Source organism: Euleptes europaea, chromosome 14 (genome assembly GCF_029931775.1).
Source record: "Euleptes europaea isolate rEulEur1 chromosome 14, rEulEur1.hap1, whole genome shotgun sequence".
Lineage (NCBI taxonomy): Eukaryota > Metazoa > Chordata > Lepidosauria > Squamata > Sphaerodactylidae > Euleptes > Euleptes europaea.
In genome coordinates, this window is record NC_079325.1 from 12,663,535 (window position 1) to 12,684,937 (window position 21,403).

Consider the following 21,403-nt stretch of genomic DNA (forward strand, 5'->3'; position numbering starts at 1 on the left):
AAGGTTGGACTAGATGACCCTGGTAGTCCCTTCCAACTCTATGATTCTATTATTCTAAGCTTATGCAAAATACAGGGTTACAGAACTTATTGACATGAAAGTAGGGCCCACTGAAGTCAGTGGGACTTACTCTCAGGTAAGTGTTCATGAGATTGCAGTGTTAAGTGTTCAGAATCAGAAAAGTCAATGTGTCCTTTCTCCAATGCACGAGAGAGCAATCATTAGCTCCATTTTGTATGTGAATTGGTCCTTGCTTCCTACGCCTATAAAAGAATATACCTTCCCGGAAGAAAAAATCTCTTCCAATACAGAAAGTTAGAGGTGTGATTTCCTCAAGTTGTGGAAATGCTCTTGATCGATTACCACCAATATTCCAGCATGGTGTAGTGGTTAAGAGCCGTGGTTTGGAGCGATGGAGTCTGATCTGGAGAACTGGGTTTGATTCCCCACTCCTCCACATGAGCGACGGAGGCTAATCTGGTGAACTGGATTTGTTTCTCCACTCCTGCACACGAAGCCAGCTGGGTGACCTTGGGCTAGTCACAGCTCTCTTAGAGCTCTCTCAGCCCCACCCACCTCACAGGGTGTCAGTTGTTGGGAGGGGGAGGGAAGGTAATTAAGTGGTCCCTTAAGTGGTAGAGTAAGTCCCTTAAGTGGTAGAGAAAGTCGGCATATAAAAACCAACTCGTCTTCTTCTTCTTCTCACTAGTAGGTTCAGTACTGCTGAATATTTATTATTTCATATATTTATACCCCGTCTCTTAACAATCAGCACATTTAAGAATGCTTCCAAAAACAATTAAGTTATTGGCTTGAATCCTAAACAGCACAAGCAGAGCTAGTCAGATTTCTAGGCAGCTCCATAAGCAATAGTCATTTTCTACAAGCACATTTTAGGTAGTGAACTTATTTCTATATTGAACATTCTGGGGTATTTTGGCATGATGAAGGGGTCTGAGAACCAGCATGGTGTAGTGGTTAGAGTGTTGGACTATGATCTAGGAAACCCAGATTCAAATCCCTACTCTGCCATTGTGGGGAAAGGGAGAGAGTGCTGAAATACCTTTCCTCCTTACCAAACTGGCATGTCCTCCTACATTTGAAATAACACAATGGCATAATGTCTGGATGGGCCCACCTCCTAAATATGTAGGTTCAGATCTCAGGTTGTTCCCCCAGAAGAATCCACCAACTATGTGTAAGATTTGGCACCATTCAAACATTACACCAACACAAGAACTGCCTACGGCACAGGAGATACGGCTGAGTCGTGTTCACAAGTTACAGTAAACACAAGTACAATCCACGTGCTGCGTGTATTTCATTGTTCTTTGCATGTGTTTTGAGTCATTCTCATGTCACGGTCAGTGCATGCACAGCGAAACGTGTGATACAAACCTTACGTTTATCCAGATACTGGTGCCCAGTTTCATCAGTAAAGAGATGTACACATGTATAGGTAGGATATAGATGCATTTCCTGCATCGTGTGAACAGGGCTCTAGGGCTCTGGATGTAGGGTTGCCAGGACCCTCTCTGCCACTGGTGGGAGGGTTTTGGGCTGGAGCCTGAGGAGGGGAGGGTTTGGGGAGGGGAAGGGACTTCAATGCCATAGAGTCTAATTGCCAAAGCAGCCAATTTCTCCAGCTGAACTGATCTCTATTGGCTGGAGATCAGTTGTAATAACAGGAGATCTCCAGCTAGTACCTGGAGGTTGGCAACCCTATCTGGATGGGTGGGCAGATAAGGCATGTTCTTCATCCCTCCTCCTCTCTCCACTGGGTCTCCCAAGGATTGTTGAACTAGCCCCATGCCAAGATTAGACCCATCAAGCTAAGTGAATTCATGTGCAGAACACAACTGGATAAAATTGATGGTCCAGGCTAGCCTGATCTAGTCAGATCTTGGCTGCTAAGCAGGGCTGGCCCTGGTAAGTGCTTAAATAGGAGACTACCAAGGAAGTCCAGGGTTGCTATACTGAGGCAGGCAATGACAATCCACCTCTGAACCATCTTTTGTCTTGAAAATTCACAACTACTGCCGGTAGCGAAGAGGGACCTAGCAACCCTAATTACAACTGATCTCCAGCCAATAGAGATCAGTTCACCTGGAGAAAATGGCTGCTTTGGCAATTGGATTCTATGGCATTGAAGACCCTCCCCTCCCCAAACCTGGCCTCCTTAGGCTCCACCTCAAAAACCTCCCGCTTGTGGTGAAGAGGGACCTGGCAACCTTATGCCCTTGAGCTGCTTCCTTGGTAATCATCCCTGGTCAGTTTGCTGTCCCCATCCTCTCTACCAACCTGTCTGGAGTCGACAGATATTTCTGTTTCTGGAATTTCTTCTCCAGCCCCATGAGCTGCAGTTCCGTAAAAATGGTCCGGCTGCGGCGAGGCTTTTTCAAGCGTGGGGTGGGCTGCTCCGTCTCCGATTCACTGCTCCCGTGAGTTTCGCTGGCGTGTGTCTCTGAGCAGTTGCTTCCTGAGGGTGGGTGGGGGGACAGGACTCGAGAAGCGCCTGCGGCGGGGATGAAGTGGGAGATGCCGGAGGGTTGCCTAGTGATGACGGAGATGAGAGGATAGGCCCTCAGAGAAGGAGAACCTGGGAGGCAAAATCCAGAGAAGAAAAAAGGTTATACTGCAAGTTTGGAGTTTCCATCATTGAGGTTCAAACCTTGGTTCAATGCAGACAGAGACCTGTAGGTGCTAAAGACCTCGACATCTACTCCACGCTCTGCCACTTTACAGCCATGCACCACAAACCCATCACTTAATGGTTCATTGTAGGGATGCACCACTAAGTTAACTGCATGGTTAGATTATTTGATTAGAAACTTCTATTCTTTATTCCCTTCACCCAGTCCCCTCCAGTCTGTTTTCAATTCCTACTGCTTATAGCAGAGGTCCCCATAGGGTTGCCAGGACCCTCTTCGCCACCAGCGGGAGGCTTTGGGGGTGGAGCCTGAGGGGATGGGGTTTGGGGAGGGGAGGGACTTCAATGCCATAGAGTCCAATTGCCAAAGGGGCCATTTTCTCCAGATGAAATCCTATTCTTCTCCAAGGAGTTCACGGTGGTTCTGCCCCATTTTGTCACCGTGACAACACTGCCACACCTGTTCATACAATATGGTGACCGCATGTATCGAGAGCATCGTGGGTCATTCCTGTTAAGTGCAGTTGATGGGCTCTCAGCATTACTTATTTATTTACAAAATTTATATCCTGCCTTTCTTCCCAATCAGGGCCACCAAGAGTAAATGTAAAATATTATAAAACATCTTTTAAAAAATGAACCAAGCCTCACCCCTCACCCCCACCCCTGGCGCCAACATGGCCTCTTAAAATACTCACAACCAATTCAAGATGATTACAATCCACTCTGAGTGCTCAGTGCTGCTGAACCAGGGTTAGTGACTAGTAGCAGTAGTAGTAGTAGAAGAAGAAGAGTTGGTTTTTATATGCCGACTTTCTCTACCACTTAAGGAAGAATCATACCACTTACAATCACCTTCCCTTCCCCTCCCCACAGTGGACACCCTGTGAGGTAGGTGGGGCTGAGAGAGCTCTAAGAGAGCTGTGACTAGCCCAAGGTCACCCAGCTGGCTTCATGTGTAGGAGTGGGAAAACCAACCCAGTTCACCAGATTAGCCTCCTCATGTGGAGGAATGGGGAATCAAACCCAGTTCTCCAGATTAGAGCCCACCGCTCTTAACCACTACACCATGCTGGCTCTACACTACTGCTAGTGCTAAAGGTATGGGTTTCTTGTTCCAGGTGAGCCTCTGCCATGAAACATCAATATATGCTGGTGGGAACTGCCATCATGTCACAGCTGACTTATGGCAACCCCATAGGGTTTTCAAGGCAAGAGACAAACAGAGGTGGTTTCCCATCACCTGCTTCTGTGTAGCAACCCTGGACTTCCTTTGGTGGTCCCCCATCCAAGTGCTAACCATGGTCAAACCTCCTTAGCTTCAGAGATCTGATGAGATCAGGCTAGCCTGGGCTATTCAGGCCAAAAGGAAATGGAACTGTATTTGTATATATCCACATATATACATAAATATGATGGCACTTTCATACTCTGAAGTCATTATCCATTTAGCCATAGTAAAAGGTTCTTCTACCACCTCTCAAAAAAACTACAAGTTCACATTTAAACAAAAAGTTATAGCTACAAAAAAAAATGAAACAATTAACCGAGTTTGAGTCGGATGGACAAGTCATTGGTCGGAAACTCTAATGACTTGAGTTCTATTCTGAGTTCTGACTCACTTTGTGACCTTTAGCAAGTCACTCTACGTCTCCATCTCCATTTCATTTATTGGCACCCCCAGCCCTAAAACATTTACTTGGAAGCAAGCCCCATTGATTTCAACAGCACTTCCCCTAAGGGCTTCACGAACAGTGGTTCTCTGAAATTCTCACAACATGCTTGTAAGTAGGCCGATATTATTTATCCACACATAACAGACAAAGAGCTGTGGGGGGAGGGGTTTCCCCCAAACCATCAAATAAAGTCAAGGCTAAGATGAGGTTTGATCTAAAAATGTCTCAGTTCCACTGTAACAGCCAGTGTAGTGTAGAGGTTTAAAGAGTTAGACTAGGGCTGGAGAGACCTGAGTTCAAATTCTCAGTCTGTACTGAAGAAACGTTTGACCAGTCACTCTCAGTCTTGGGCTAATCTGTCCCCCTCTCTCCCACTCTTTCTCGGGGCCTTGTGTACTCTACAAATCTGCTCAAGAGATGTGCTTTGGGTGTTCTGTGCTCATGTCCTGACCACCCCCCAAATGCTGTTTTACTCCATTGGGAAACTTGCTTGTCACTAGTGTTGCCAACCTCCAGGTGGAGCCTGGAGATCTGGAATTACAACTGATTTCCAGATGACAGGGATCAGTTCCCCTGGAGAAAAATGGCAGATTTGTTGGGTGGACTGTATGACATTATATCCCACTGAGGTCCCTCCCCTCCCCAGGTTCTGCCCCCAAATCTCCAGGGATTTCCCGAACCCAGAGCTGGCAATCCTATAGGTAAGTTTCCCCAAAAGGGCATGTAGCAGCTCCCTGGGGCCATTTCAGGGCAGGAAAACCATACATGGTGATGGTTTAAGCCCATTCCCTAAGCATACCATAGCCCCAACCCAATTCATGACCCTGCATGCCTGGAAATTATCTTCTGAGTACAGAACTCCCAGCATACTTGCTGTAGGGAAGGGGAGACTAGTGGTAGATCATCTGTTTGGCATGCAAAAGGTCCTAGGTTTAAATCCTGACATTTCCAATTAAGGTTTAAGTAGTAGGTGATGAGATAGACCTCCATCTGAGATCCTGGAGAGCAGTTATTGTCAGCCTGAGTAGACAATCCTGACTTTGGTTGATGGTAGAAGAAGAGTTGGTTTTCATATGCCAACTTTCTCCCCTTTTTTTAAGGAGAATCTTCTTCCCTTCCTCTCCCCACAACAGACACCTTGTGAGGTAAATGGGTAGGGTTGCCAGGTTTGCCACCGGTGGGAGATTTTGGGGGTGGAGCCTGAGGAGGGTGGGGTTTGGGGAGGGGAGGGACTTCAATGCCATAGAATTCAATTGCCAAAGCGGCCATTTTTCTCCAGGTGATCTCCTCTCTGTCAGCTGGAGATCAGTTGAATTAGCAGGAGATCTCCTGCTACTACCTGGCAGTTGGCAACCCTATAAATGTTCTTATGTTCTTAAATGGGGCTGTGGGGCTGAGAGAGTTCTGAGGGAACTAGGACTAGCACCCAGCTGGCTTCATGTGTAGGAGTGGGGAATCAAACCTGGTTCTTCAGATTAGAGTCCACCGCTCCTAGCCACTACACCACACTGTCTCTCTCTGTTTTAGTATAAGGCAGTTTCATGTGTTTGTGTGAATTGACCTTCAGCCTAATTTACCACCAAGGTAGTTGTAAGAAGAAAATGGGACCACTATGTTCGGTCCTTCAAGGGAGGGTAGGATTTTTTTTAAAAAAATTGCTTTGCTTAGTTTGCCACAACTCATTCACATACTACGTTTCCCATTATGATGCTTTCAAAATGACTCAGAGTGGAAGCATAAACAAAAACATAGACTGGCTCATCTGATTTTCGATCCATTTTTTTAAAAAATCCCAAAGCAAAGTCTTGAGTCACATGTAGTCCAATCCAGAATAGCAACAGGCTCTGCTTCGCAGATAATATGGGTGAAGACTTCTCAATGTGTTGATAAACTGAATTATCTGCCGGCTTTACACTGCACAAATTAGCCATAAAAACTGTTGGGTATTTTTTTTTAACACTTCAAGATTATTGGACATGATGCAATATACATACAGCCTTCTAGCAGATCACATTTCAGCTGTTTAATTAAAATTAAATACTTCAAACAAATCCTTTTTCTCCCCCCCCCCCCAATCCTGCTCCACTTCTCAGAGCTCAACACGGGTCCATGCAGCAGATGTTATAACAAGGAGGAATCAGAGACGAGAAGGGGAAAAAACAGGGCAAGCTCTAATTAATTGCACTGTCTGGATGCCAAGAACAGCAGGACAGTTCTTCCTCCCAGGCAAAAAATATATGTATATATTTTGCTAAATCTCTTTTGGAATAAAAAGAAAAAAGGAAGGAAAGATTTATGGATCAGCTCCTTCTTGGCACATTCGGCTCTGCTGGAGGCAGAATGAGATCTTTGCCGAGAACACCGAACGAGCATGCAAAGTAAATAAGAGAAGAAAATGAGTGAGCTTGCGATGTGACAAGACTCATAAATCTGCTGGCGTGGGACTGTCAAAACAAAAAGGGGAAACCGAAGAAGGTTTCTTCCCCTTTCCAGTTTGACCTGTGATACAGTTTTGGCACAGGAAGGGGAATGGATCTCCAGCGAGTTCTTCCCTCTGCTGCTTTCTGTGCACACACAGTGGATCCAGAATATTATAGAGTGGTGGAAATTGTTCTGGTCTATAGACTACCGAAGTAAAATTTTAGCTCAAATTTCTGGAAGCTTATTAGCACGAAGCTACTGTACACAGCATGATGTGATGTCATCCTAACAATTATCCAAATATGAGAAAGCAAATAAAAAAGGAACCCCAATTCATGTCTGCCCTGACTTGGATGACCCAGGCCAGCCTGATCTTATCAGATCTCAGAAGCTACGCAGGGTTGGTCTTGGCTAGTACTTGGATGGGAGACCACCAAGGGTCGCTATGCAGAGGAAGGCAATGGCAAACCACCTCTGTTAGTCTCTAGCCTTGAAAACCCTCCTGGGTTGCCATAAACTGGCTGTGGTTTGACGGCACTTTACACATGCCCATTCATGTCTATCTTCTTGCTGTTTTTCAGGGAGCTTTAGAAGAAGGAGATCACCAAAGGAACCATGATGTGTTGGCTTTGTGCCCCCATTATCAGATGCAAATTTCGTTATCGACTTACAACTGAAAAGAACACATGGGATGGGAAGCAGCTCTGGAGTTCCTAGCGGCAGTCCTCAAACATAGCCCCCTGAGCTAAACAAATTGCCCAGCCTTGCCCTCAAATGCTTTCAGTCTACCCCTAGCAGAGGAAACAAACAACTTGAAAAAAAATATTTTGGGCCCTTGATTTGTGTTATCTGTGGGCAGGGAGCAGAACTTTAATCACCCAAATAAGCTGTGATGATTATTATAATTACACCTAGCAATTATGGAACACATTTTCAAATTGTTTCAGGAATAATTAACCAGGACTAATTAAGTAAGTGCGAATAAATAAAGGAGAGACCAGCTCCGTCTGCATTTTTGTCTGCTAGATGCGACACCAAGCCACCACATTCTCCAGTTCATTATTTCCATTTTTAAAAAAAAAACAAAAACCTGTATCATTTGGTTTAATTCCACCACCATAAGTGGTAACAAAGCCTATCCTTATTAGGATCCTGTCAACTCAACATTGTGGTATAATTTGGATATAATAATAGTAATTAATATATTTGACTGCACTGTCGAGCTCCCTTGCCGGAAGGCCTTTGGAGGCCTCAGCAAAAACTAATCAGGAAGATAATTAACACTTACTTACGAAGACACTTTACTATTTACATCTTCAAGAACAACTGACAGTAGCTAATTAGCTCCAAAATATGTGACAACCTGTAACCCAATGAAATGCAAGAGAATTCAGTTTGGTAAACTGCAGTCTGGCTTCCTTGAAGAAATGCACATAAGCCCCTTGATGCAAAAGTAATTTAAAAGTAATTTATTTTAAAATTCACTTTACAAACTCCTCCTGCTGCATGGGACCCAGCAACGTTTTCTGATACAAAGCACACCATAATGGGAATGTGACCAGGACATTCTCCATTCTGTTTGTGGTGGTTCTCTAATGAACATCTAAGAGCTGGACTCCAATGCCATGGAGTCCAATTGCCAAAGCAGCCATTATCTCCAGGGGAACTGATCTCAGTCACCTGGAGATCAGTTGTAATAGCAGGAGATCTCCATCCACCTCCAGGAGGTTGCCAACCCTGCTCACAAGGTGCCTGTTGTGTAGGGGAGGGAAGGCGATTGTAAGCTGCTTTGAGACTCCTTTTGGTAGAGAAAAGTGGGGTATGTAAACCAGCTCTTCTTTTTCTTCTAGATGGACCACTGGTCAGACTTGTATGAAGCAGGTTTATATGTTCAAATGATTTTTGACTATCAAATACATATTTTTCTGGCCTGCTAGCAGACTTCATACACTTCATACACAGGTTGGTATGGGGGTGGAGGTGGGAATAAGCTGGGAGATGGAGTCAAGTACTTCCAACTCCAGGATATCAAAGATAACTGCAAGTGAGACTGAACTCTCCATTCAAGGGAAATCTTCAAGGTGACCCTGAGGTTCTTCAGGAAAAGTTCAGAAACCCAGCACTGTTTAAGGGTACCCCTTACTAATGTTCTCCAATACTCCCCCAAACCCAGCTTCTCTGTACAAGAACATTGATATAACTTTTCCTTATATCAATCATATTAATTCCACTCAATTCATCTACATTTAATGTGCCCCAATATAAAAAGACTGTATCTGCTGCTTGAAAATTTTCATGAAAATATAAATTGTTTCTCCTTTACTATGATGGTGTTCTTATCAAGGAATAATAAGTAGTGTACTTATCCAAGGACAATTACTTCTAGGAACAATAAGTGTTATATGTTTAAAGGAAGCATTGCCATCAAGATACTAAGTGGAAAAGAGTTGGATCCACCTTTCATATCATGTAAACTTGTATAACAGCTGTTCTGTTGCTAAAATATTCTCGCTCTGACCTGGATGGCCCAGGGAAGCCCGATCTCATCAGATCTTAGACAAGCAAGGTCAGCCTTGGTTAGTACTTGGATGGGAGACCACTGAGGAAGTCCAGGATTGCTATGCAGAGGCAGGCAATGGCAAGCCACCTCTGCCATCTCTCTCAGAAAACCCTATGGGGATCGCTAGGGTTGCCAGCCTCCAGGTACTAGCTGGAGATCTCCCGCTATTACAACTCCAGCCAACAAAGATCAGTTCCCCTGGAGAAAATGGCCGCCATGGCAATTGGACCCTATGGCATTGAAGTCCCTCTCCTCCCCAAACCCTGCTCTCCTCAGGCTCCACTCCAAAAATCTCCAGGTATTCCCTAACCCGGAGCTGGCAACCCTAGGGGTCAACATGAATCAGCTGCGACTTGATGGTACTTTCCACCACCAAAATATTCTTTCTGCGCCCTTGCTCAATTTTGGTGCCATCCATATTTGTTCCAAATAAACTTCGAACTGTACTCAGGGAAGGGGGGGAAAAACAGACTGCAATCCAGTGCACACTGATAAGGAATATTTCCAATTCCGAGTGAATGTATTTAGGACTGCAACGCCCAGCTTCAATCCCATGAGTAGTTGACTGAGCTTCCAGATAGATGTGCATGGGTTTGCGCTGCAAATCTGTCTCTGCATTTTACAAGGTGCTTTGCAAAGGTTTAATAAAACGTGTGTATGTGTGTGAATGCATAAATCAATCAGTCATTGGCATCCTGTTCTTTTAATTATCCCAACACCCATAAGCAAACATGCATTCTGGACCGCTGACTCACAACGTACACAAAGGACTCTTCAGGTTTCACAAGCCCACCCCTGTGAGTGGTGCCAAGAAAATGCTTGCTATGAATGCCACTGCCTTTTCCTTCTCCCGACGCATAAAATGATTTGATGAGTGACACGTAAGGAAGGAAAGTGAAATTCTATTAATTGTTTGCAAACCAAGAACTCTTTAACGCCGGCCACGCAAACCTTGCAGGCAATACGTTCCTTCCCCCCCCCAAGCAATTAACATTCTTGTGCATCTGAAAGTGACATGTGAATAGGAAGTTGATTGCGTGAAAAGTAAAAATCACTTTCCCACGTCTTGCTTTGGACTGGATGTCGCTGGCCCTGTACATGGTGGGGCATAGGTATGGTGTCCTTAAATCATCAGAATTTCCTTGGATTACCAAATTCATTGCATGTACCACTGACCACGACTGGCCCACCCAGTGTTTTGTGTAGGGTTGCCAGGTCCCGCTTCACCACTGGTGGGAGGTTTTTTGGGCGGAGCCTGAGGAGGGTGGGGTTTGGGGAGGGGAGGGTCCTCAATGCCATAGTGGCCATTTTCTGAAGGTGAACTGATCTCTACTGGCTGGCGATAGTTGGAATAGCAGGAGATCTCCAGCTAGTACCTGGAGGATAATATTGTGCCTCTTTTATTTTATCACTGCTGGCAGCAGGCCTGGCCCTATCCAGCAAGGAGATTGTGTAGGGATCGATGGATCTCCCAATACTCACTAGAAACCAAGAGGTACATGTTGTTCTAGTATTTCAGTCTCTATGCTCATTCTCACCATCTGCATGCAAGACCTGCCCCCAGCTGCAAAGCCAATTCTTAAACTAATAGAGTTGCCAACCTCTAGCTGGAGATCTCCTGCTATTTCAACTGATCTCCAGCCGGTAGACATCATTTCACCTGGAGAAAACGGCCGCTTTGGCAATTGGACTCTATGGCATTGAAGTCCCTCCCCTCCCCAAATCCTTCTTTCCTCAGGCTCCATCCCAAAAACCTCCCACCAGTGGTGAAGAGGGTCCTGGCAACCCTATATACTGGTGGTACCAAGTCAGTGGGTGTGGACATTGGCACCTCCTCTTAAGGTACTACACATCACAAGGGGGGTTGTTGTTTGTTTTTGAACCACAATGCAGCAGAAAGCTTTATGATGCACCACCAATTTAACCAGTCACTCTACCTAGGGTTGCCAGACCTCTTGCTACATACAGCAGGAGGCCTCCCATCGATCATCTCTGTTGCCCGAGAGGAAATGGAAGAAAGGCATTTTTTAAACCTGCTGGTGTGCTCTTCACTGGTACATCACTTCCGAGTACAACTCGGGAAATGACAATGGGTGGCTCTACGAATCGCTGGAAACTCTATGGTTTTACACCTCCCCAAACCCTCCTGCTGGTTCAACCCACATGGTTTAAATCCTACACTCAGTTTAGGATTAAATTGTGTGTATGGCATCTACACATGCAAAGCAAGCAGCTAGTAGCTGAAGTCGGGAGCAGGCCTAACACCCCAGGTGGGTGTTGCAATGAGGAGTTCTCTCCTTTCTCTCACTCAGAACCACACATAGAGGAGGCTTGTCATCAAAACCATCTTGTGCTCTCCACTATTGCTGCATAAATCCAGAAAAACTCCTTTCACTTGGCATTCTACACTTTTCCAAACCTGAGATAAATTGCATGAATTAATTACTGTCTGGGGATTCCAGCAGGCTGGTGTCCTGACTCAGCACAACAAAAAAGCGAGTCCTCAAATCTCAGCCATTAATAAATCACAGTTTCTCTGAGAAGAAGTTCAGAGCTAGCATCGCTTCATCTAAGTTGGATCCTGTGACTCTCTTCTGTTAAGTCTTCCTTCAAGGGTGAATTACTTTGTGTGATGTGGAAAAGAAATATGTGCTGAAAGAAATCTCTCTCTAGCTGGAGGAAGGGAAGTATGAGATCCATAGGGTTGCCAGGTCCCTCTTTGCCACCGGCAGGAGGTTTTTGGGTGGAGCCAGGTTTGGGGAGGGGAGGGACTTCAATGCCACAGAGTCAAATTGCCAAAGAGGCCATTTTCTCCAGGGGAAGTAATCTCTATTGGCTGGAGATCAATTGTAATATCAGGAGATCTCAAGCTAGTACCTGGAGGTTGGCAACCCTAGAGATCCAACTTAGCTAAAGGGAATCAAAGGATCCAACCCCGCCCCATTCCAAAGACCAAACTGTGCATTATATGGGGAGATCCATGATCAGATCAGTGCAGTCATAGGATGGGCCTCAAATTAGATCAGTGCAGTGGGGGAGGGACAACATTGAAGAACAACATTTTTAAAACAAGGAAAATAATGGCAACTGGTTCATTCAAAAATGTGGCAGTGAGATCCTCTGCAGAGGAACTCCCACCTATTGAAATCAATGTCTTTAGATTGGATTAACTCTGCAGTCCTTGCACTATGAGAGCTATACTACTAACAGGTGCTTATTTACATCTGGCTACAGCTGGACTCCACAAGTTTCAATTCAAAATCTCCCTATTATACTCATTGGTCCAGATCCTGCAATGAAGCCCCCCCCCATTCATTTCAATGAGATTTGCATGGCCAAAGTTCCTTGAATCTCCAAGACTGCACAGACATAATCATGCCAATTGCCAACGCAAAGGTCTTCTGCCAAGATTTGTCCCGAGCCGCGTTATTTTAATTCTTTGATCTCAGACCTGCCACAATACAAAGAACACCCCTCTCTTCCCTCCATCCCCCTCAATGGGCCAAAAATAAACGCTGTGGCTGGTTTTGTGGGACAGCTGCACAAACAATGCAATTTAGAAGGAAGCACAAATGACACATGAGAGAATTTGGCCTCGCCTTCTCCACCTTTGCTTTTGTCAATTAGCGGAGACAAATCTCCTGCGGCTTGGTAATGAGGAGGGAACGACATACGGAAAGGCCTTGTGTGACTGAGCCCTGAGCTTGGTGAGCCAAGCGTCGCACAGCGGCTGCAGTACTGGACTTACCGGGGAGACTCTGGTTCAAATTGCCATAAAGTTCTCTCGGGGCTCTTTGACTACTCTAACACCAGCCTAGCTTATTGGGCTGTTGGGAAGATAAAAACCCCTGAGCTAATAATAAACAGTAGCCAAAGGGCCCAGAGTATCAGAGAGATCATAAAAAGGGAATGCATTCCCCTTCCAAACTATGGGTGGAAGGAACACTCCCCTTCCTAAATAGCCTGGTGCTTACTTGGATACATTGCTCACAACAAATGAAATAAAGTTTAGTTGACTAATCATCTCCTTTTAATGGATTAATTAACCTTCATATTGGTAACTCTTTGTGTCATCTAGTCACAACCAACCCATGGCAACCTCAGGGCCATGGGGGTTTTCAAGTCAAGAGGTGGTTGGCCATTGGCTTCCTCTGGATAGCAACCCCAGTCATCTTTGGTGGTCTCCCATCCAAGTACTAACCATGGCCATAGGGTTGCCAGGTCCCTCTTCACCACCGGTGGGAGGTTTTTGAGGTGGAGCCTAAGGAGGGTGTGGTTTGGGGAGGGACTTCAATGCCATAGAGTCCGATTGCCAAAGCAGTTGTTTTCTCCAGGTGAACTGATCTCTATTAGCTGGAAATCAGTTGTAATAGCAGGAGATCTCCAGCCACCACCTGGAGGTTGGCAACCCTACATGGCCAACCACACTTAGCTTTCAAGCTCTGACGAGCTCAGGCTATTCAGCCTGCTTAACACTTTGACATAGTAAGGAATAAAATGTTAATATTTACATGAAAAAAAGGCTCACCTAATACCATGAAGGGTGACAAAGGTGACCCATTCCCTGGAATGAGCAGGTCACCTGTCGTGCAGGAGAACACCAGAGTGGATAGTGCTCCTGTGCACAGTGAACATCTGAATCTGCAACCCCCGGCACTAGGTCAGCCCTGGGCACTGCTGCTTGATCATTTCTGATGTGTCAGTTTTGTAGCATTTATAGTCTTAAATTGTCACCGAGGATAACACCATCAATGGCCACTATCGGGGACCTCCATGTTCAGAGGCAGCAAACCTTTGAATACCAGTGGTTAAGAGGAAGCATCGGGGAAGGCCTTGGCCTCCGTGCTCTGTTTTTTTACTCTCCATGGCCTCACCTTCTTTCATTCAGATGGCTGCTTAGATCTCGTTGGGATTGGAATATTCACCGGCAAGCCATAGAGAAGCTGCAGCTCCAGCAAAACCAGACTACAAATCGTATCTTTTAACACTCTAATTTCAAATTTGATTGGACACTCTTTGGGTAGCCATCTTTACCAGTATCCTGTTTAGGGTTGTCAGGTCCCTCTTCGCCACCGGCGGGAGGTTTTTGGGGTGGAGCCTGAGGAGGGCGGGTTTGAGGAGGGGAGGGACTTCAATGCCATAGAGTCCAATTGCCAAAGCAGCCATTTTCTCTAGGTGAACTGATCTCTATCAGCTGGAGATCAGTTGTAATAGCAGGAGCTCTCCAGCTAGTACCAGGAGGTTGGCAACCCTAATCCTGTTGGATCCAGTTAAGAAAGGGGATCAGGAAAGCCAGGGCAAGGACAGTGGGGCGAAAAGACTTTGTAATGCTTTCAGCCAGTGAACGCAGGCAGCTTGATCACCAGACTCCTCTTGGAACTTCTGGTTTATATCTCAGCTACAGCTGGGAATCTAGTGTGTCTGTCGAACCTTCCCGACCCCGTGGATGTTATTGGTCTTTTAGAACTCAATCGGACACTTGGACAGGGAGCTATTCAACCAGTGCAGCATCTCTAGGTACGAGTATGCCTTGATGGGGGCTGTCAGTGCTCTTACATGTCATGCTACTGATAAAAGCCCCACAGCTCTATTAGGAGCTACCTGTCTCTAAGCTCCTATCCAGAGATTTCATGCTTGGACTGATTAGTCTGCCTGTTATTTTCCTGCAAGTTAGACCTGATTTAAACATAGCAGTGGAGGGTAAGAAGAACTTATGTATTAGGGTTGCCAGCTTCAGATGGGGAAATACCAGGATATTTTGGGGGCGGAGCTTGAGAAAGGCGGGGTTTGCAGAGAGGAGGGACCTCAAAGGGGTATAATGCTATAGAGCCCATCTTCCAAAGCAATCGTTTTCTCTAGGACCGGTGAACTGATCTCTGTTGCCTGGAAAGCAGTTACAATAGCGGGAGATCTCCAGGCACCACCTGGAGGTTGGAAACCCTACTTATGTATGTGCCATCATGTCACAACCAACTTATGGCAAACCCAGCAAGGGGCTTTCAAGGCAAGCGAGAAGCAGAGATGGGTTGTTGCCAGTGCCTTCCTCTGCAGAGTCATCCCAGCTTTGCTTAGCTTCCAAGATCCAGTGAGATTAGGGGCTGTCATAGCATTCCCCATCCCAAGAAGAACTTACCCAAGAGATTTTGCAGGCACCCAGAATCATGTTTAAACTGGGTGCATGTAATGCTGCTACATGTGGGTTAGCACACCAGTGCAACTGCCCAGGCTCTGGGTCTCTAGTGTGCTAAAACTACATGTATAGCACCTGAAGGTTCATTTTAAGCATTGCTTGAGTCTTCTTCGAGTGTTCTTGTCTGCCAGCATCATAAGCTAGAAGTCTGTTTTGTCTGTTCAAGGTTTTGATTTTAACTTTTAGAGCCCAATGTGAACTGGGATAGGATATGCTTTCCCAACTTACTCCACCATCTAATGGTTATAAAAAGTAGACTGCCATCTACTAGGAGCAGTGCCTTTTCTGTGGTGGCCCTCTGTGCTCCAAAATGCCTTCTCGCATGACACAAACTTGGCTCCGTCTATGTTAATTTGGGCCTCGAAGTTTAACTCGCTTCCACAGGATGTGTTGAAAGCTGGCTTAGATGGCTTAAGGAGGGACTGGACAGGCGTGGTATAAACAAAGTGAAAATAGAATCAAAAATAAATAAAAAGATGAGAAAGGAAGGGAAGATCCCACTGGTTGGATCTGACCAGCTTTTCCACTGGTGGAAAGTGGGGTGAATAGGTTCCTTTTGGTCACATAAAAGTTTATGCTGGTGATCATGGGGCCTGCGTGGACAAAAGCCGTGTGGGGGCGGGGGCTATAATAAGGGGGGAAATTGGGTGAGATTGAACAAAAATGTTGGTTGGGAACCCAAGGATTTCCTCCTGGTGGAAAAGCTCCGCTCACAGACACACAACCCCTTCTCCAAAACTAGTTAAGGCAGAAGGCTTGCCTAAGAGAGGACAGTTTTAATCCTATTGACTTCAGTGTGACTAAATCTGTTTCACTCCAAATAATCCGTTCAAACTGAATTGCGGTTCAGGGTGACTAAGATTCCTTGCTTTGTCAATTGCCCTGGGCTTTGTTTCCTCTCTGTATGTAATGAAGAGGCTGATGCTTCCCACACACCGATGTCATAAGAGCTAAAACACTGGCTCTGAAGAAAAAGAACTCCACACTCCCAAAATGGAAGGTAATGGTGGTTAGGTTAAATGATGTTTAGAGGGTTGGTTTAATTTGATCGACTGCTTGATGGTATGCCAATAAAGGTATTGAATTTGAATTTGGAAGGTAATGGTGAATCGGAAGGAGCAGCCATTCTGCAAACAGTTTCCCATTCATAGATTGCAGATAGGGTTGCCAGCTCCAGGTTAGGAAATACCTGGAGATTTTGGGGTGGAGGTGAGGAGGGTGGGATTTGGGGAGGGGAGGGACTTCAATGCCATAGAGTCCAATTGCCAAAGCGGCCGTTTTCTCCAGGTGAAGTGATCTCTATCGGCTGGAGATCAGTTGTAATAGCAGGAGATCTCCAGCTGGTACCTGGAGGTTGGCAACCCTAATTGCAGGGAAGTTTGCTGCTGAGCATTCTCCTTTGTCCTTTGATAGGGGTTGGGTTAGGAAATCTTTTTATGAGCCACTTACATATGTTGTTCATAGAGCGATGTGGACATCCAGCTCTTGCCCAACTGCTTCTCAACTGACCGGCAGTGCTTTTCATGGGAAGAATTTCGGTGAAGGTCACCTATGGAGGTGTATGACACTACATTCTCCAGAGAACCAGTGTGGTGTAGTGATTTAGAGTGGTGGACTCAAATCTGGAGAACCAGGTCTGATTCCCCACTCTTTTACATGATTGGCAGACTCTAATCTGATGAACTGGTTTGGTTTTCCGTGCTGCTTCCACCAACCAGAGATACCAAGAATGTCTGCTGACATTATTGATGGAGGAGAAACATTTGAATGCCATCATTAATGATTTTCTAAGCTATAAACTAGGAGCCAGAATGGTGTAGTGGTAAAGAGCAGCAGACTCTAATCTGGAGAACCGGGTTTGATTCCCCACTCCTCCACAGGAAGCCTGCTGAGTGACCTTGGGCCAGTCACAGTTCTCTCAGAACTCTCTCAGCCCACGCAGAGGCAGGCAATGGCCAGGGGAGCATGGGGGTATAAATAGAATAAAATATTTTTTAAAAAATGGCAAACCATCTCCAAACGTCTCTTGCCTTGAAAACCCTACGGGATTGCAGTAAGTCAGCTGTGACTTGAAGGCACACACATACACAAACTATAAACTGCCTTGAAGTATGAAGATCCAATTTTAACCTCTCTCTCTCATACTTTTCTCCTGCTCAGGGTGATATATATGGTTCTCCCTTCCCCATTTTATCCTTACAACAGCCCTGTGAGGTAGGTCAGGCCGAGAGAGAGTCAGCTGGCTAGCTTGGTGGTCTAGTCTATTTATTAATTTACTTATTTCATTTATACCCTGCCTACCTCACCAACAGGGACACAAAGCCGCTTACATTGTTCTCCTCTCCTCCATTTTATCCTCAGAACAATCCTGTAAGTTAGGTGTGAGTGTGTGACTGGCTCAAGGTCACCCAGCAAGCTTCCAAGGCTGAGTGGGGATTCAAACCTGGGTCTCCCAGATTCAATGCTACGGCTGTTGAATTAAAAAAAAATCGGTATAGTTCGGATTCGGCTGAATTCGGCCCGTTTAGATTCGGCATATGCCGAAGTCCGAACTCCCCTGCTTCGGGTCCGTGCAATTCGGCGGGAATTCAAAGTTCGGGGAAAAAATTCAGCCGAATAAAGCCATTAAAAACACAACCGCGCCTTTCCGCGGCTCTGGGGGGGCATTTTTGGGGGTAGAGGTCCCAAACTTTCAGCAGAGCTTCAAAGGACGTTTCTTGAAAGACCCCCCAAGCTTTGTAAAGATTGGGTCAGGGGGGGCTGAGATATGGGCCCCGAAAGGGGTCCCCCCCACCCTTAATGTGCATCTCTGAGCAGAGCTTGCCACCCACGCACAAAGCTCCCAGCCCCGACAATCAGCTGAGAAGTTTTTTATGAATGAGGGAAAACCTGAAGACACACAACCGAAACCCCCCCTCAAACCAGGGAGAGAGAGACTCGAGGGGGAACACACACCCCAGGCAGAACCGGCAAAAGCCCCCTTTGGCTTCCCCCCCCCACCCACAGAAACTGCTCCCTCCCCACACACACACAGACTCTGCTTCCCCCCACACACACACACAGGAGAAAAATTATAGATTAAAGCCCCCAAAGGGGTCTTACTGTGGCTGTCTTCTGTTCCATCAGGAGGGGCTGGGGAGGACTGGGTAATCCAAGACGTTTCCATTTAGGCACGGGACGTTTTGCTCTGGAGGAGATGCATACAGGATCCCATTCATCCCAATAGGGAAAAGGGGAAAGGGGAAAGCCCATATCTCGGGACCCCCTGACCCAATGTTTACAAAACTTGGGTGGTCTCTTAAGAAGGCTTGCCTGAAGCTCCGCTCAAAATTTGGGATCTGCACCCCCAAAAATGCGCCCCCTGCAGCCACGGAAAGAGAAAAGGGGGAGCCAATATTTCTGCCCCCACTGAACCCATCTTTACAAAGCTTGGGCGGTATCTTTAGAAGGATTGTCTGAAGCTATGCTGAAAGTTTTGGGGCTGTATCCCCAAAAAAGTGCCCCCTGCAGCCACGGAAATGGAAAAGGGGGGGAGGTAAAAGGGGTGGAGCCCATATCTCGAGACCCCCTGACCCAATGTTTACAAAACTTGGGGGGTCTCTTAAGAAGGCTCATCTGAAGCTCCGTTGAAAGTTTGGGGTCTGTACCCCAAAAAATGCGCCCCCTGCAGCCATGGAAAGAAAAAGGGGGGCCATATCTCGGGACCCCCTGACCCAATGTTTACAAAACTTGGGTGGTCTCTTAAGAAGGCTTGTCTGAATCTCTGCTGAAAGTTTTGTGTCTGTACCCCAAAAAATACGCTCCCTGCAGCCACAGAAAGGAGCAAATGTGCACAAGCACCCCCCCCCCACACACACACACACACACGAGGATTTCCCTCTCTCTCTCTCTCTCCCCGGCCGGGCCGCACATCAGCTGATTCCTCCAGTACTCAATCCTGACTGATTGGTCAGAAGAAGACCCAGCTTGGCCACTGATTGGCCGGGGGAGGAGAATGCTGCTTACTGACGGTTATGCTGCTTACTGACGGCCGAATTTGCCGGATTTATTCGTGAACTCCTGAACTCGCTGAATTCGGGGGGCCCGGTTGCCCTCCATTTTTGAGTTCGGTTCGTCCCAAACTAAAAACCACAGAATCAGGGGAAATTCGGCTGTTTTTCAGTTCGGGCTGAACCGAATCAACAGCCCTATTCAATGCTCTAACCACTGCCCCAAGCTAGATCACTTTTGGGGATTTGATCCTGGGTCTCCCTGACGCTATTCAGATGCTCTAACTGCTACTCTCATAGAGTTGTGAATATCGATAAACCCTTGTATTGGAAGAAGGAAAGTGTAAATTGTAATTGTAAAGGTATGGACATGTAAAATGACCTCCGATGCAATGAAAAAAGAATTTTTTAAAACAGTGAATATCGATAAACCCGAACCGAAAATAAACCTGAAATTAACTGTTTTGGCAATATTCGGTTTTCGGTTTTACCAAATATCAAAACCTGGGAATAAAGCCGAAGCTGGACAGCTGATCGCTGAATCAGCCAAATAGGTATTCAGCTTTTTTCGGCATTGGCTTTCCCCAGGCTTTTCCCTAAGGGAATTTTTTTTTATGAGCTCTGGGGGGGGGGCATTTTTGGAGGTAGAATTCCCAAATTTTCAGGGTAGTTTCAAGGGACTCTCCTTGCATGAACCCCAAAGCTTTGTGAAGATTGGGTCAGGGGGTCTGATTTTATGGGGTCCGGAAGGGGTCATCCCCCCTCCTCCATAGAGAAGCATTGTAAACTTTACCATACTTCTCTATGGAGGAGGGGGCGACCCCTTCCGGACCCCATAAAATCTGGCCCCTGTCCCAAACTTTACCAAACTTTGGGGTTCATGCAAGCAGAGTCCCTTGACGCTATGCTGCGAATTTGGTAACTCTACCTCCAAAAATGCCTTCACAGGTGCTTCAAAAAATCCCCATAGACTACAATGGACCCTAATTTTTCAGTGAACCCGGAAATAAAGCCGAAATACAAATTTACCGGTATGGGTATTCGGCTTATTCTGGGTTTACCAAAAAAAATAAACCCAAACCTTAAATTTACCAGGTTTTTTTTGTACAGCCCTATTCTCTCAGTAGATATGGAGCAACATTACAAATATGCAACCACTGTACCCTATACTGAAGGGTTAGTCTACGTGACATTTTGCAAAGTGCACTAATTGTCTTTGACATAAAAAGCCTTCCGACTGCTATTTTATTATTCACTGCGAGCTGTGCCCCATTGCTCTCCAGCAATGTACATGTCGGGTCAGCTGGGCAAGCAAGTTCATTCTTATACAACCACTCGCTTCAGCAGACACACATGGCCACCGATGCTATTTGCATGAATGCACAGTGATTAAATTGGGACTAGCTATGCTTGATATTGAGGGATGGTGTTTGTGTGTGAGTGAGCACACTCACATTATCCTATCGAGTCAACATGTCATCACCTGGAACACAACTCATCAAAGTCTGTTACTCTTACACACACCCGAATAACCCACTTAGTGTCCAATCAATAACACTTGCAACACTGGATATTACACATGTGTCAAAGCACGTACTCAACAACTGATGGAGCTGCCTGAAATCTTGGCTCAGCCCTGGATCTTGCAGCATGATCTTGGGCAAGTCACTGTGGCTGAACTACTCGATCAAGTGCTTTGTTGAGAGTCATTACAGAAGGACAGGACTCTGCAAAAAGCATAAATGTACGAGATAGTTATGGAATCAAACCATTGGGTGATCTAGCTCTGTTCAGTCTTTTCCAACTGGTAGTAGTTATCCAGGATCACAAACAGAGAAAGGTCTTTCCTGTCACCTGAGATCCTTTATCTGGAGGTGCTAGAGATTGCATCTAGCACCTTAAGCATGCAAATCATGT

General features: G+C 45.9%; 1 protein-coding gene across 1 annotated transcript in view; it reads right to left on the bottom strand.

The window, feature by feature from the left end:
- The window catches only part of BARX2 (BARX homeobox 2), a 52,576-nt gene that overhangs the window by 12,205 nt on the left and 18,968 nt on the right, over window positions 1-21,403 (bottom strand). Inside the window, exon 2 of the mRNA XM_056860722.1 lies at window positions 2,302-2,599. Within this exon, the coding sequence (XP_056716700.1) occupies window positions 2,302-2,599 (298 nt within the window). The remainder of the gene's footprint in view (window positions 1-2,301; window positions 2,600-21,403) is intronic.